Source organism: Scomber japonicus, chromosome 11, assembly GCF_027409825.1.
Source record: "Scomber japonicus isolate fScoJap1 chromosome 11, fScoJap1.pri, whole genome shotgun sequence".
Classification (NCBI taxonomy): Eukaryota; Metazoa; Chordata; class Actinopteri; order Scombriformes; family Scombridae; genus Scomber; species Scomber japonicus.
The window spans coordinates 7,646,777-7,662,146 of record NC_070588.1 but is presented as its reverse complement, the minus strand read 5'-3'; the positions used below and the strand labels follow the sequence as shown (position 1 = coordinate 7,662,146).

The following is a 15,370-nucleotide window of genomic DNA, read 5'->3' as shown; positions in this document are numbered from 1 at the left end:
CTGCATGTTTTATCATACGTTTAGAGTAAAGAGGGCTTCTTAATTAATTTAACTATCACAAAAGTTCAACAAGACAAAGAGTCTAAAGACTCTTTGGCTTTGCATAGGCACAATGGTGCTTTGAGCTAAATGCTAACATCAGAAGGTTAAAAAAGGCTCAGAGGTATACTAATTTAGCAGGTATAATGTTTACCATGGTAACCATATTAGTGTAGCGTATAAGCAAACTAACATTTGTTATCTGGCACTAAACAACTTGAAGCTGATGGGTACATCAGATGGTCACAAACCATGGTACAAATGTACCCTGCTTATGAGGCTAGAGGAAAGGTCAATGGTCCACCAAAGTCATGAGGATACATCGTCTGGGATCTATAAATATCTGCACCAGATTTTGTGCCAATCCAGATATATTTTAGTGGATAACTGACAAACTCTGCTAGTAGTGCTGCTGTACACAAAAAGCCAGGAAATCAGTAAGTCATTAGGACTCGCACAGAATTAACCATTTTGTGTTAGGCAATTAGACAAATACGTGACTTAGCCATTTGCTGTTACAATTAGTTGGCAGCGCAAAACAGATGAAGCACTCTATAGTTTCTGAGCGTCACCTTTTACTTCCACATCGAACTGGATGTCATCATCCTTTGACTCACAACGGTATATGCCAGAGTGAGTCCGCTCTGCTGATGGGACAACTAGACTCCTCACATTTCCCTCTGACTGGATGTCTACTCCGTTTTGAGGTAGGAGCTGTGTTCCATCTTTGTACCAACTGACTTGTCCAGCGGGGTCTGACAGCTCACATTGTAGAGCAATGGGACAGCCTGCCATGACTGTCTGTTTCTGGTCAGCCTCTGATATAGCTGACAACTTCAGTAGTGGAGCTACAGGATGAAATGTAAAAATACAATTAATATATTTTCTTTAAAGATTGTGTTATTAACCAAATAAAGAGCGAGGCACAATTCTGAAACCAAAGCCCTCAGCAGCACTTTCAACCATCATAAATATATGGAAACTGTCTAACTTAAGGCCTTTACACACCTGGGGCATTTTTGTTTGTGAGATTAATGTCAGATATTGAATGTCAATAAAACTTTTTAAAGCTGTTGTTTTTGTCATGAGCACTTTCACACAGAATGTAAATATTACATGGTGAAAAAAGTAATGTCTTTTCTCGAGGTTGATTGTCTGAGATTTCACACAGCTAGTAAAAACATCAACCAATCATGAATTGTAATTTGCACAGTATATCTACATTGGTCAGTGAATGAGTATATTGAATCAGGTATCATCATCGTCATTCATCGTCGTGTATTTAGAAATACAAATACTGTGGATTTAGTCCCATGGCGCCAACATGCAACTATTTTGGTTCAGTAAGTATCTGCTGTCAGTCAGCTTGGTGAAGTGTGTCCGGTCGCTCTCCTCTCAGCTACTCAGGAGCTGCAGCTGACAGACAGCTGCTTCTGTGGAGCTACACACTGAACCCAAGATGGAGATGATGTTGACGTCATCTAGTCATGATGATGATGATGATGATATTGTTGTCCTTCTCCTCACTCGACAAAAAAAGAGGAGGGTGTTATATTCGTCCAACACTGACTCTGATTTGCATTCAGTGTGTCTGTCTACAGACTGGCTGCAGCTGCAGCTCCTGAAGCTGAGAGGATAGCTGCTGGACAAACTGTCTTCACCGGGCTGACTGATATCAGAATGAGTTGCCCCAAATGTGTTTCTGTCTGAAATTTGTATTTAAAAATATTTGTATGTCATCTATTCATTACAACCCCCCCCCCCTCATGTGTAAAGGCCTTTAAAGTACTGAGAGAGGAAAAAAACTGAATGAAAAGTTGTGTTTTTAAGATATTCTGTTCATATTCTGAGCTGAATAGGTAATGGTGAGTCAAATTTTGGCACCTCTACATTTTAACCATGACAAAATGTAAATTTTTTGTTAGCATTTATCAGCTAAACTCATTCATTATCCTCTCCAGCACAGTGGACATTAACAGCACATTTTTTGATAAAAAAAAAAAAAAAATCTAAAAAGCATTAAAAGACGAGTTTGGTCAATTAGTTAGATCTAATTTAGTCGGCCACTAATTTTATGGCACTTTAACACCTTCCAAAAAGAGCAGCTTTATTACTAACTGTTCAAGTGTAAGTAAAAACTTTAACAGTGTCAGTATGTTCCCTCTTTACTAAGGCTACATCCACACTAATACATTTTTGTTTTAAAAGGCATAACTTTTCCTATGTTTATGTCAAGTGGCCACAATACTTTGACGTTTTTCAATCCCTAAAACACAGATTTTTGAAGATTCTGCTGACCCCATTTTAGTTTGAAAACTCTCGGATTGTATTTTGGTCTAGACAGTCAGAAATGGAGATGTTTGAAAACGATGATGCTTCCTGAGTCTTATTAGTCAAGATATGTCCCTCTCTGATTCATAACACACATATCACGTGATGACTCCTAATCTATGTTTTTTGTCTCTTGACCATCTTATATTGGTGTTACTTTTACTAGTTCCACCTCATTGTTGGTCCAAGCAAAGAAATCTCTGGTGTTTCTTTTCACCATTACTGTTCTTCCTCCACCGTATTTTATGCAACTAAGCAACTAATCGCAGAGAACATCTGCTTCTTGTTTACACTGGCATGCCCAGTTTATGTGAATGGTCGTCTGATATGTGTCTTCATGTGTGTTAGTATGAATGGAGATGATTTCAGAAACAGTACTAAAACGCTCATGTGGACGGGGAACATATGAGTGTGGATGTAGTCAAATGAAAGCTGTCATACTGGGCATGGCTAGAATTGAAAAGGGAGAAGCAGATGAGTCCACACTGTCTCAGGTAAGATTTACAGCCTAAAAGATTAATGTAGTGTGTCATTACCTAAATAGGTAGATTTTAGTTAGGGACTGACTGTGTCTAAAGGTATTTTGATTTAGAATGTAAAATTGGGTAAGAGAGCGGAGCATGTCTGTGATTATAATCCTGTTCTTACTGGCCATGATAGTAATTTTTTACCAAGAATATAAACCTGTTCTAGTAAAGATTCTGCAACTACCTATTTGGGTTCAGGTGTAGCCTATTATGTTTTGTTCTGTTGTTGAAATGATCAGACACTGTGATTTTGCTGTGCAAACTGCACAAAAATGTAGCATGCAGTTAAGATTTTGTTTCTATGGCAGCTCACTTAATCCTCACTAAAAAATTGTTTTAGAGCAGATGAAAACAACATTTGTCACCTTTGACATCCACATGAAACTGCATTGCATCATCTGTTGTCTTGCAGCTGTAAATCCCTGCATGAGACAGCGTTGCTGACTGGAAAGTCAGTGTTCTTATGGAACCCTCTGCCAGCATGTCTTGCCCAGCTGCTTCATGTAGTTTTATTCCATCCTTGTACCAAGTAACTTGAGCGTTAGGATCTGATATTTCACATCGCAGCACTATGGGTTCATCAACTTCAACAGACTTGTTCCTCTCAGCCTCACAAAGTGTTGTAATTGTCACAGGTGGAGCTGGGGATGTTTGAGGTAACATCAAGAGAAAATGGTATCACTATTACTGACTACAACAGAAATGATGCTTTCAAACAACAAAAGAGCAAAGTCTCAAATCAAGATTAGTCATGCCAGTAACTCTTACGAGTTAAAATAAGTCATTAAAAAGATATGTCTTTGTTTGTATTAGTATACTAACAAGGTATCTTTGGTTAGATTTAAGATTACTAGGCATTCCAGTTAGGATTTGAAGCTAATGTTTTTACTGTTTTCCCTATCTTTGATATTTCTCACAGACCACACAAGCTTAAAGTTTTACATTGACTACAAAATTTGTTTTTAGTATGAACAAAATCAGGTATCTAGAAATTGTCAAAATGTCAAGGATTGCAAAACGCAATCTTTTCATTTACACAATGTCAACATTGTGCCCGTCCAGTTTTTGTTTGATAATGCTAACCATTTAAATCACCTTCAACAGCCACCTTATTTGCAGTGACATAGTCATTCCAGTGACTGTCATACATCGTTGATAGATAGATCTCTTCTGATTGGACAGTAGATGCCTGCTCGACATGGTAAGGCTCTGAAAAATGGGTAGATGATTTTTGCCCAGAGTTAAGTGTGCTGTCTGCTTGGTCTTGTGTTGCCTCCATCATGTGATGACAATCTGCTTGGACTGTTGTTGCCTGCATGGACACCACTGATTGTTTAGGCACTGTCTGTGCTGTGTGACAGGGGTCATCCAATCTGGCATATGCAGACTGTAGCAAGCTGTATTGCCCCTCTGGTTGGACAGTTTCTGCCTTTTGAGAGTTATACAATTCCACTGATTGAAGAGATGCTGTGTCAGATAAATCACAGAGTTTCTCTGACTGGACAGTGGATGTCTGCAGGAGTCTGTTTGACTCCTCAGATTGGTCCATTGCAGTCCGTAAGGAGTTAAAGGACTCCTCTGAATGGACAGGTTCAGTCTGTGAGCAATCAAGAAGCTTCTCTGATAGGAGAGCTGGTATCTGCGTGGAGTTGTGGAGATCCTCTGCCTGGACCTTTGCACAGTGTAAGGATTTAAAAAGCTCCCCTGACTGGAGAGTTGCAGACTCCCCTGACTGGAGAGTTGCAGACTGTAGGGATTTAAAGGGCTCCTCTGTCTGGAGAGTTGCAGACTCCCCTGACTGGAGAGTTGCAGACTGTAGGGATTTAAAGGGCTCCTCTGTCTGGAGAGCTGCAGTTTTTAAAGAGTCACAGAACTCCTCTGATTTGACTGCTGAAATCTGTAAGTGGTTAGTAAGGTGCCCTGATTTTGCAGTCGAAGTCTGTAGGGTATTGTCTAGCTCTGACAGGACAGCCGCCATCTGTACTGATCTATGTAGCTCTTCTGATTGGGCGGTTATAGTCTTGAGATTGGATTCCTCAGATTCAACAGTTGCAGTTTGTAGAATATTACAAAACCCATCTGACTGCACAGCTGTCTTCAGGGAAGTAACAAGCTGTTCAGATGGGGTTTCTGCATGCTGTATATAGTAAATGAATTCCTCACCTTGTGATTCTGTGGGCTGTTTAGTGTCACACTCTGTGTCGGATTTCATTATTGTTGGCTGTACAGAGTAACTGTAAAGTGGAGATTTGGCATTTATCGTTTGTTGACTGTCATAGAGCTCATTTGGCTGTTTAGTTGTAATCCAGTCAGTCATATATTCACAAGATGACTGAGGAGTTGTCATTTGCCTGGAATGTTCTTCATATGATTGAATATCTCCTCTCTTGCTGCCGAAGATGCCAGCATTGCACTTCGAGGAAATGCGTTCAACATCAACAGGATAAGCCTCTTCAGACGACTTGTTCTTCTCTTGGTCAGAAGAGAGCCTTGGCGTTGTAGCTATAAGCATTGTGGTGTACACAGAGAAAGGTTTTCAGTTGTTGATGGTCTCAATAGTTCTTCTCATAACAGAATTTTACATCAGTGTGGGTTAGCATGGAGTTATGGGATAATCCATTGCAAAGACAAACAAGAAGGTCGACCAGGTTTGGTCTGAGTATGAGGTCCTATAATTCCCCCTTCAACTGACTCCTAATACTTTTATAACATTAATCTGTACACTAACACCTCACTCATCCATTTAAAAAAAACAACTAAAGTACATTAATTTTTCTTCCCTTTGATAAGAGATCGTTGTCATTGCAACGGGGAGAGGTTCAGGGCAGCAATGTGAATGAGAGGATCTTGTGATGAATAAGAGATAAGATGGATTTAAGAGTTGCAAGCGGCTTGTTACAAGCAAGATGTCTGTTAAAATGAAGAATGACAAACACAACACATATGTTAGTTTGAAAAGCAGCTACTCAGCTACTGAACACCCATGTTTGATTAAGAGCCAAAAATTGCAGGAAATGAGACCAGAGATGACAATATGACAAAAAGCAATATCTTAAAGAAAAACAAAAAAAGTATAGATGCCTCAAATAATTGAGCTAACAATAAAATACACCACTATTGTTAGTGGCATTTATGTGCTGGGTTAACATGGATGACTGATGTTGAAGTATATCAAATCACCTTTCACATCCACAGTGTATTGGGCTGATGCATCAGCTATCTCACCAATCTCGTCACCATAGTGACACTGCTTTGCTGTTTGGACAAAGCCAAAGAGAAGACAATGAGCTGGATGATGGCTTCAGGTATGTAACTAAATACTTGACTGGTAATTGTGCAGGTACAATGTGGAACACCACCTTTCGCCACCACATTTAACTGTGCTTCACGAGATGTTTCAGAGCCAAATCTCCCATCACCAGACAAGTCATGTGACTGGAGGGGCAAGGCTTGGCTGCTGCTCTGTCCATCACCGGACAAGTCATGTGACTGGAGGGGCAAGGCATGGCTGCTGCTCTGTCCATCACCGGACAAGTCATGTGACTGGAGGGGCAAGGCATGGCTGCTGCTCTGTGATTCACAGTCAGCTTCCCCTTTTGGGTAGATCTGGGTCCCATCTTTGTACCAACAGGCTTTGGCAATGGGATCTGAAATCTCAAATTGCTGAACAATTGGGCAGTGCTCTTCAGCAGACTTGGTCTTCTCAACATCAGGACCAAGCAGATATGTCACAGGTGGCGCTACAATAATTAAGGGGATATTTTCAGTGTACATTATTTTAGATTTTAGAATAATTGACTTTAAAGAGATACTGTCAAAACTGTCACAGATGTTAGCTCTGTATAGTAACAACAAACAAGAAGACAGACTAAAAGGTACACGCTAGAGAGTTAGTCATGACTAAAATACAAACATTTACAAAAACAAATCACCTTGATTTTTTACTATTAATTGGGCAACATCATCTGCTGTTGCACAATAGTATGCTCCAGAATTTGAAGGATGAGTTGGTTCAATAACAAGGGTCTTCTTGATGCCTTCCATTTCAAAATCAGGCTCTCTATTACAAATATGCTCTTTATCCCTCTGCCATGACACCTGGACAGCAGTGTCTGAGATTTCAGACGTTGGTTCAGTGGGGCAGGTCGCCTCAAGTGACTGCGTCTCCACAACCTCCGGTGAGGGCGACAACGGCAACGATGCAGCTAAAGATGATGACTCATATTATAATTATGGACTTAACAGTGCATCATTATACTCTTATTTAATAAAGGGGTTATAGGTTCAGCTTCCCGAAATGGGATCACAATATCTTAGTCCAATTTCAAGGAGAAAACCTCACATGTTCAAGGATTGCATAAATATATTCATTTGTCAGTAAAGATTAATGAATACTACAATTTAAGAAGCAGTTACAACCTCACACAAAACACCACTTGAACACAGACAGATATGCATATTATAAATGTTAGTTGTATCCAGTCTCCAGAAAGCTCTAAGAAATTGCTCTAAGATTCAACAAATTTAAATAAAAATCACCTTTAATATCCACAGTGAAGTGGATAGTGTCATCAGAGGTTTCACAGCTGTATAGCCCTGAATGCAAGAACTCAGCAGATGGGATAATGAGTCTCCTCAATGTGCCATTATTCTGTATATCCCACCCGTTGTGCGGTAAGAGCTTTACACCATCTTTATACCAGCACACAGGCACAGTGGAGTCTGCAACCTCACATTCCAGCTCCAAAGGTTTGCCCGCTTCAAGTGACTTGGTTCTCTCAACGTCAAAGATAGTAGAGTACGTCACTGGTATAACTAGCATTGGGAATTCAGGACAGCTAAATAAAATCAAGACTGTGGAAATGGATACCTTGCAAAAATGTTACTGCTGAGCAGAAGATGAAAAGGGGTTTGGAGACTTTAAATTCAGGGAGAGCCACAGCAGTCAAAAAACAAATAATCATAAATAGTAATTACCTACAGTATTGCATTAACAGTTCTTTTAAGTTATGTGCATGAAACAATCGTTCAAACCACATTTGAAGCGGGGATTATTAGTGGCAAGAGGAGATGAGGTTACAAAATTAACGCAAAAGATAAAAAGTGTAAAGTCACCTTTGATCTCCACTTGAAAGTCCATGGTATCATCCTGTGTTGTGCATCTGTACACACCAGAGTGGCACAGCTCTGCAGACTGAACAATTATAGTCCTTGTGTTTCCCTCTGAGTGGATTTCTAATCCAGAGTTTGAAATGAGCTGCGTTTCATCCTTGTACCAGCAAACATCAGCCTCAGGATCCGACACCACACACTGGAGTACAAGAGGACAGCCTGCTTCGATCGACTTGGTCCTCATTTCTTCAGGAATTGCTGAGAACTTCACGGGTGGAGCTATAGATATAGTTATATCTAAAGTCAACCTTAAGTCATCATCAAGCCAGCCCTTAAGATTATTCATCACAATGTATTTGGTTTCAATGATTAAGGCCAAACTAAATAGCTAACATGCTGTAATGCAGTCAAAGAAAAGGTGACAGCTTAGCTGCTCTAAGAAGAAAGGCAACAGACAATATTTAAGAGTGTCATCAGTGTTAGTTTCTTTGCAGAGGAGGAGCTTGTTAATCGTTCACATTGCTTAAGGTTAAACAAATCACCTTTGATGTCCACACTGAACGTGATGGTGTCACCCTTTGTCTTGCAGCAGTACAACCCAGAGTGGCAAAAATCTGCTGATTGGACAATCAACTTTCTCACCAAGCCATCTGTTAGAATATCTAGTCCACTTTGAGGATGAAGCTTTGACCCATCTTTGTACCAGTGCACCTGAGCAGAGGGATCTGACAGCTCACATTGTAAAATAATGGGGCAGTGTGTGTGGATGGTTTTGTTCCTCTCAGCTTCTGGAATTGCTGAAAACCTCACAGGTGGGGCTATGGATATTTAGATAGTTTAATGGTTTGTTAAGTTAATGTCATAACTTCAAGAAAAGATGCAATGCAGTCTTTTTTAATATAAGAAGTGGTAAAAAGTAACAATAAAGATGGTTAGTCTCTGCGAAAAATATCACACCAGTATTGTACGAGACACTTTCCACTTACCCTCTACTTCCACATTAAACCTGATGACGTCATCAATGGCATCGCAGCAATAAACTCCTGAATGTGAGAATTCTGCTGATTGGATGACAATTCTTCTCATGGTGCCCTCTGATTGGATATGAAGACCCTCAACTGTTTGTAACTCCACCCCATTCTTGTACCAGTGTACTGGTGCTGCAGGGTCTGACAGCTCACAGTAGAGCACAATGGGGTTCCCAATCTCTACAAATTTGTTTCGATCCATTTCTGACAGTGGTGAAAACTTGACAAGAGGAGCTGCAAATTTTAGAAAAACCATGAGAATTGTCCACATCACTGTGTCTTGTCTCAGGGATGATGAACTGAAGGATGCAGTACGTCTCATTTTTTAATTATTGATGGCAAACATTTTAAATGTATTTTTCTTAAGATTTTCAATGTTTTTTTTAAGACAAATAAAAATTAAAAATAGAACAAGCCAATTAAGACACACACAAAGTATGACAGTGACCCATACATACCTTGTATGTACAATGCTGCAGAATCCCTTATGCCATAGGCAATAAAGGTAATCTCAGCTCCATTGTCTGTATCACGCACTCCTCTAATACGAAGAGATTGGTGTGTTCGGGTCCGTCGCATGGAATAACGTTCATCCTCCTGAAGCTGAGTGCCGTTTAAGAACCATGTGCCGATAACAGAAGCAGAGAGCTCGATAGAGAAGAGGCCATCCTGTCCCTCAGGCACCAATGCATCCTGTAAGGGAGCTTGTATTCTGGCCACTGGAACTGGAAAAAGAGTTTATACATGATTTAGTAAGCAATGTCTTCAGCCATGCCATGTTTTGATTTCATTCATTAAAGAAAAAAACATAAAAGATAACAGATCAGTTGAACTTCAGTAACTGAACTTACCCAAGTGAACAGCCCTAGGGAACTCAACATTGTTGCTCTTGCCGTATTTGTTTACGCTGCAAATACGAAATCGATAATCAGCTTCACATGGTACGCTGTCACCAAGGATCTCCACAGAGGTTGCTGAGTCAGTGGTCAAACACTGTAGCCACTCCTGTGAGCCAGTGCCCACTTCCTGTCGCTCAAGCACATATCCAGATGGAGGGTTCTTCCGTGAGTCCTGAGCAGGAACCCACGACAGAAGAGCTGCATTGGCACGCTCTGTGTTGATCTGGACACCCACTGGACAACTGGGAGGACAATGTCTGGCGGCTGAAGCAAGAGAAAGTCACGATGCATCAACATCCCTTTGGAATCGAAGAACTGATACATAGATCAATTCCAAATGGCATTTTCTATTCATATTGTGGCAAACATTGCTATTGGATTGCTATAATTGACTCATAATGGGCATTACCTTTCACTCTTAGCTGAGAGGAAGTCTTGGATCTGCCTACAAGGAATATCACAAGGCCGGAGTCTTGGGGCATTGTATTGACGAAAACCAGGATGTGAGTTCGACCAAAGGACTTAAGGATGGTCTTATGAGTTTCACGCAGCTCTACACCATCTTTGTACCAATGTATATCCATCTCTTCTTTTTCCACCTCAACACAAAAGGCAGCATTTTCGCCTTCCAAGACATCCACTTTTCTTGGAAGCTTTCGCAAAATTGTACCTGCAAAGAAACATATTGAAAGTGAGTGAGTCCTTAGCACATCAACAGAGTGAGGATACTGAAGGAATCCAATGGAAAAGCTTTGCAAATTAAATGGCAAAAATCTTGTTGAATTCCCATCAGTGACACATACGCATTTTATGATCTGACACCTTCTAAATGTGTTCAGAATTATAAAAATTAAAAATCTTCAACTGGTTTAAGTTTGGTTATGTTTAGGCATTAAACAACTTTATTACTTGCAGTGAAAGATCACCAAGAAAAATATAGTTAAGATTAAAGGACCTTCATCATCTTGGTTAGATTATTGACTACTTTGCTAGGGTTAGGGATTGTGCTCATGGTTCTAAGACACGCTGCTGTCTAGCAGAAGGAAATGGGAACTGAACAGCTGCCTGTCATGGTTTGTTGACTCATTCAATCACGCAATCTTCCTCCTGCAGCATTGAGGCTTTATAACCATGTCACACTATGTATTCCTTCATCCCCAATAAACAACACTCATAATACCTACAGCTGCTACACAGATTGGTCCCGTGATTGTAAGCATATGTAATTTTGGCATTTGCTGAAAAAATTGATACTTTCTTTTATTTTTTGATAGAACAAAGAAAAGTGACAAAACCAGTAATGATACTGCTTGTGGCCAATTTGATGTGTTTTTCAATTGAAACTCAGAAAAAACAATGAAAATTAAAGGGTTGCTTTTGCGAAGTTGAGAAATCAGATTTTATGTTCACTAGTGGCATTACAGTTTTAATCTATCAGGATTTGCATTCGTGTCACTGTCTCCCAAAAGAACAGAAGGGATGTAATGGTAAGAATAAGGTAGTACACTTGCATTTACTGTCAATGTAAATTAAACAGTGTTTTAAGGTAGACATTCATCAGACAGACAAACTTTGGTTTTTAATGATGCCAAACTTCATATAACCACCTCATGTTTTTCTTGTGTTTTTCAAATGAAGCTAACTGCTTGTGATTTACCTTTCACAGCTACCTCTGCAATACTTCTCCCACCATCGGGCATCTCGCAGAGGTATATCCCATCGTCGTCGACTCCAATGTCACGGATGGTTAGCCGCCGTTTTGTTCCCCACTCCTCCATTCCATATTTGGCCCCCGGCTGCAGTCTTCTATCCTCCAGATACCACGTGATGGGAACCGAGTCCTCTGGAACTTCACACTCGAGAACAGCCAAGTCTCGTTCCCAAACCTCTAGATCAATAAGAGGCTGCTTGAACCGCACAGGTGGCTCTGGCACCAAGGAGGAGGAAGAACACCAGTTTGATTAAGCCAATATGACGTCTCCTAATGTAGTAAAGAAAACATATTTACTTCTATCTATCACATATTGATTGGTATCACTTTATTAATATTAAATTCGTCAGGTGAGTCAATTCTGCGAAGACATATGTGGCAGTAAATTACAGTGAAGCAAACAAGATGAGCAAAATCATGAGACAAGTGGCTCATTTAGTTGAGGAATGGAAGGGTCATTAACACATCATGGTGTTGGATAGGAAATAAACTGTTTGTAACCGACACCATCAGACAGCACCAGACAGTAGTAAACAAAAGAATGTGGACTGTATTTAGTAGTCTGTGTGCAAAGCTCTTTATTTCCTTATCTTACAAATATATTAATATGGCCAATTAAATTTATAGATAACTGATTAAATATGAGCCATCATCCATTTAAATGACCTTAAATCTGCCCTCTAGCTAGTGTTGACTGTTAATCCCATCTCAATGTTATTTTCTCCATCTCAGACTGATACGGTACAATGCTTTCTTTTGGTGCCATGAATTTGGACTTCTCTGGGCCATGTGCGAAATATGATCCCCTTCCCAAAGACGTCGATCACATGTTGGCCCCCCCAGACCTTTCACAAGCTAAGTGACTTTGCAGACATCATACTGCTGTTGGAATCTGCCTCACACTGATGAACTTTGCCTGTTTAGATATCTCTCGGGTCGAATTTCCGATCATTAATACGTTTCATTAATCCTCCAGTGGGCTCCAGGATCGAATTGCTTTAAATGCAGCTCATATAATTTGATTGCTGATTATATTTGCAGCTAACTGGCCAGCTGACGTGCCCTTTTATGAATTTAACTGACTGATGCAAAACCCTTTTATGTCCCTCAAGTAGTTTGTAAGCAGCCTGTAGCATACAATATCTACCAGTGTTGTGTGCTGGTCTCTGCTTTGTATATGTGGTGGCAACTATTGTCTGTTTTCATATGTGAATTAATGTAATAATAATAGTTATTATACTGTTCACGCACATATTTTGCTTGTCAAACTAGTTTTTAGAATAACTTTTAAAAAAAGGGGTTTTTATATTAATGGAATTATGTTTTGTGTTTGTTTTTTTAATATTGTGTTGTATTTGATGTACAGACTGTAGGGGACACATCTTTAACATGTTCACATGTTTGTACGCTCTGTATTTAACAAAGTGTATTATTTCAAAACATGTAAAACAATATCATGGTACAAAATAAATAGATATAAAAAAGCTTTGCCTTTCTGCTCTGGCCATATTCCATAAATGATCTCAGAGTCCCTCTTTGGACATATCTCACTGACATCATTCTAGTATCAAATGGATAGGAATCTGATCCAAGGACAAACCACACCCTTACTCACCCCTTTTCTTACTGCAAAAAGCATTTACAGTCTGAAACATTTAGTCTTGAAACTGTATGTACATTTCTTACCATTGAAAACAAAAAAGAAACTCTGAAGCCACTGACCATTATCTTGACTTACCCTTTACAGTGAGGTGTACGGCACTGAGAGTTTGCCCTGCAGTATTTGAAGCAGCACAAACATAAACTCCGTTATCCTTCTGCTTACAGTACAGAACTTTGAGAGTGAAGTATCCTTCCCTGTCCTCATATAACAAATAGCGTCTTCCAGACAGTATCAGCCTGCCATCTTTCCTCCAAATGATTTCTGGTTTGGGTTTTCCAGTCACAAAGCAGCGGAATTTGGCATGTTTGCCCTCTGTCACTGCAAACATTTTTACTTTTGTTGACTTGGTCAGAGGGTCATCTTTTAGCCGATTTGACACTTGCCTACCACTCCTCTGTTTTCCCTGGTGACCTTTCCAGTGGCCATTTGTGTAGCCATTACGATTTCCATCATCCTCGTGTCCTGGGCCAGCATCAACAAGCAACACAGCTCCTGCCAGTGCCTCGCCAAACTCATTCCGAGCCTTGCATGTATATACACCACCATCTGGTGCACGAGTCTTAAAGATCTTAAGCTGGAACCATCCACCGTCCTGGTAGCCCACACTGAAATGTGTGCTTTCAAATATTTCATTGAGTTTTCTGCCATCCTTTTCCCAGACAACCTCTGGTCGTGGGTTTCCCCAAAGCTTACAAGAGAAGACAGCATCTTCCCCGCGGCCGACACGAGTGGAGAGAGGCTTGATGAGGAATCGTGGCTTATTTTCCTCTCGTAACTCCATCTCTTGAGCCTCACCTTCCACCTTCAGTGTGGCAGCTGCGTATGTTTCCCCTATACTGTTTTTTGCTTTGCATATGTACTGACCACTATCCTCTGTGGTCACAGCTGAAATAATGAGATTGTAAACATTTCCATCCTCGAAAACTCTGTATCGTTCTTGTGGGTCAATCTTTTCATTGTTTCGCTCCCAAATAACTGCAGGCCGTGGATCACCACCAATTTGACACTTTAAGACTGCATCAGTCCCACTTTGTACCATCACAGGTCTTGGGTAGGCCAAGAAACGTGGTGCACCACCAAACACATCCATGTCTGCCTCTTTGTCAGCCTCACTTCACCTCAAGCAGTCCAGAAGAGACAATAACTGGCAGTTATTCACTGAGCCGAGACAGTCCAACTTCAGCGCTGTAAATTTCTAAAAAAAGAAATAACAGATGGATTACTTTAATATACAACAGCAAGTGTGTTAGAGATAATATTAGAACATGGTTTAATAGTTCAATTGTAATTGCAAAAAGTCTTCTTATTTTAACAGTTTAGCCAGATTATTCAACCTTATGATATGCCTATGCATTACAAAATTAAATGTAAAGCCTTCCTGTAATAAATAAACCATTATAGCTTGGAATGGAGACTAAAACTTCTGTCATTCACACACTCAACCTCTGCTCCCTTTGCACACATGTCGTTCAGCACAAACGGATTCTATGAATATTAGGGTTAATTGAATTAGATCTGTCTGCATGAGAGAAAAACACAGGCTAGCAGAGAGAGAGAGAGAGAGGGGGAACAGCCTAGTCCTATTGCAACAGCAGCCACAACACACAGCCAGTACAGCTGGTGCTGTATTTCAATGGGAAAGTGCTTAATATAGTATACCCTAAATAAAGACCTGCGAGGGAGTGTGTGTCAGGTATCACAAAGAAGGCGCTGAAACCCGCGTGCTCACACAAACACCGGCTGAAATTTAGAGTCTGCCCACCAAAGAGACCTCGTCAATATGCACCAAGCCTCCATCACACCCCTTTGTTGGCAGCAGTGCTAGATAATTCTTTTTTTAAATGTCACTGTTAAAATTATTTTGCTGTAATTTCTTCAGAAATATTAGTTAGAAAACCCCTCCTCTTTGAGTGTGTAGTTCTCTCCCAATTGAAAATCATGCTCCTATTTTGACTATTGTGTGTGTAATTTATACTCTGCCTAAAACATTTTCTTGATGAGGTTATGTATTTTACAGAGGACATATATCAGTAGAGTTATGTTCTGGAAGATGTCCCAGA

General features: G+C 40.2%; 1 protein-coding gene across 1 annotated transcript in view; it reads right to left on the bottom strand.

The window, feature by feature from the left end:
* obsl1b (obscurin like cytoskeletal adaptor 1b) overlaps positions 1–14,400 on the bottom strand; it is a 36,979-nt gene extending 22,579 nt beyond the window's left edge. The window contains exons 1-6 of the mRNA XM_053329208.1: positions 13,386–14,400; positions 11,594–11,863; positions 10,346–10,606; positions 9,889–10,200; positions 9,496–9,762; positions 8,996–9,271 (exon numbers count right to left, since the gene is read on the bottom strand). Coding sequence (XP_053185183.1) covers positions 8,996–9,271; positions 9,496–9,762; positions 9,889–10,200; positions 10,346–10,606; positions 11,594–11,863; positions 13,386–14,400 — 2,401 coding nt within the window. The remainder of the gene's footprint in view (positions 1–8,995; positions 9,272–9,495; positions 9,763–9,888; positions 10,201–10,345; positions 10,607–11,593; positions 11,864–13,385) is intronic.
* Positions 14,401–15,370: the final 970 nt, after the last annotated feature.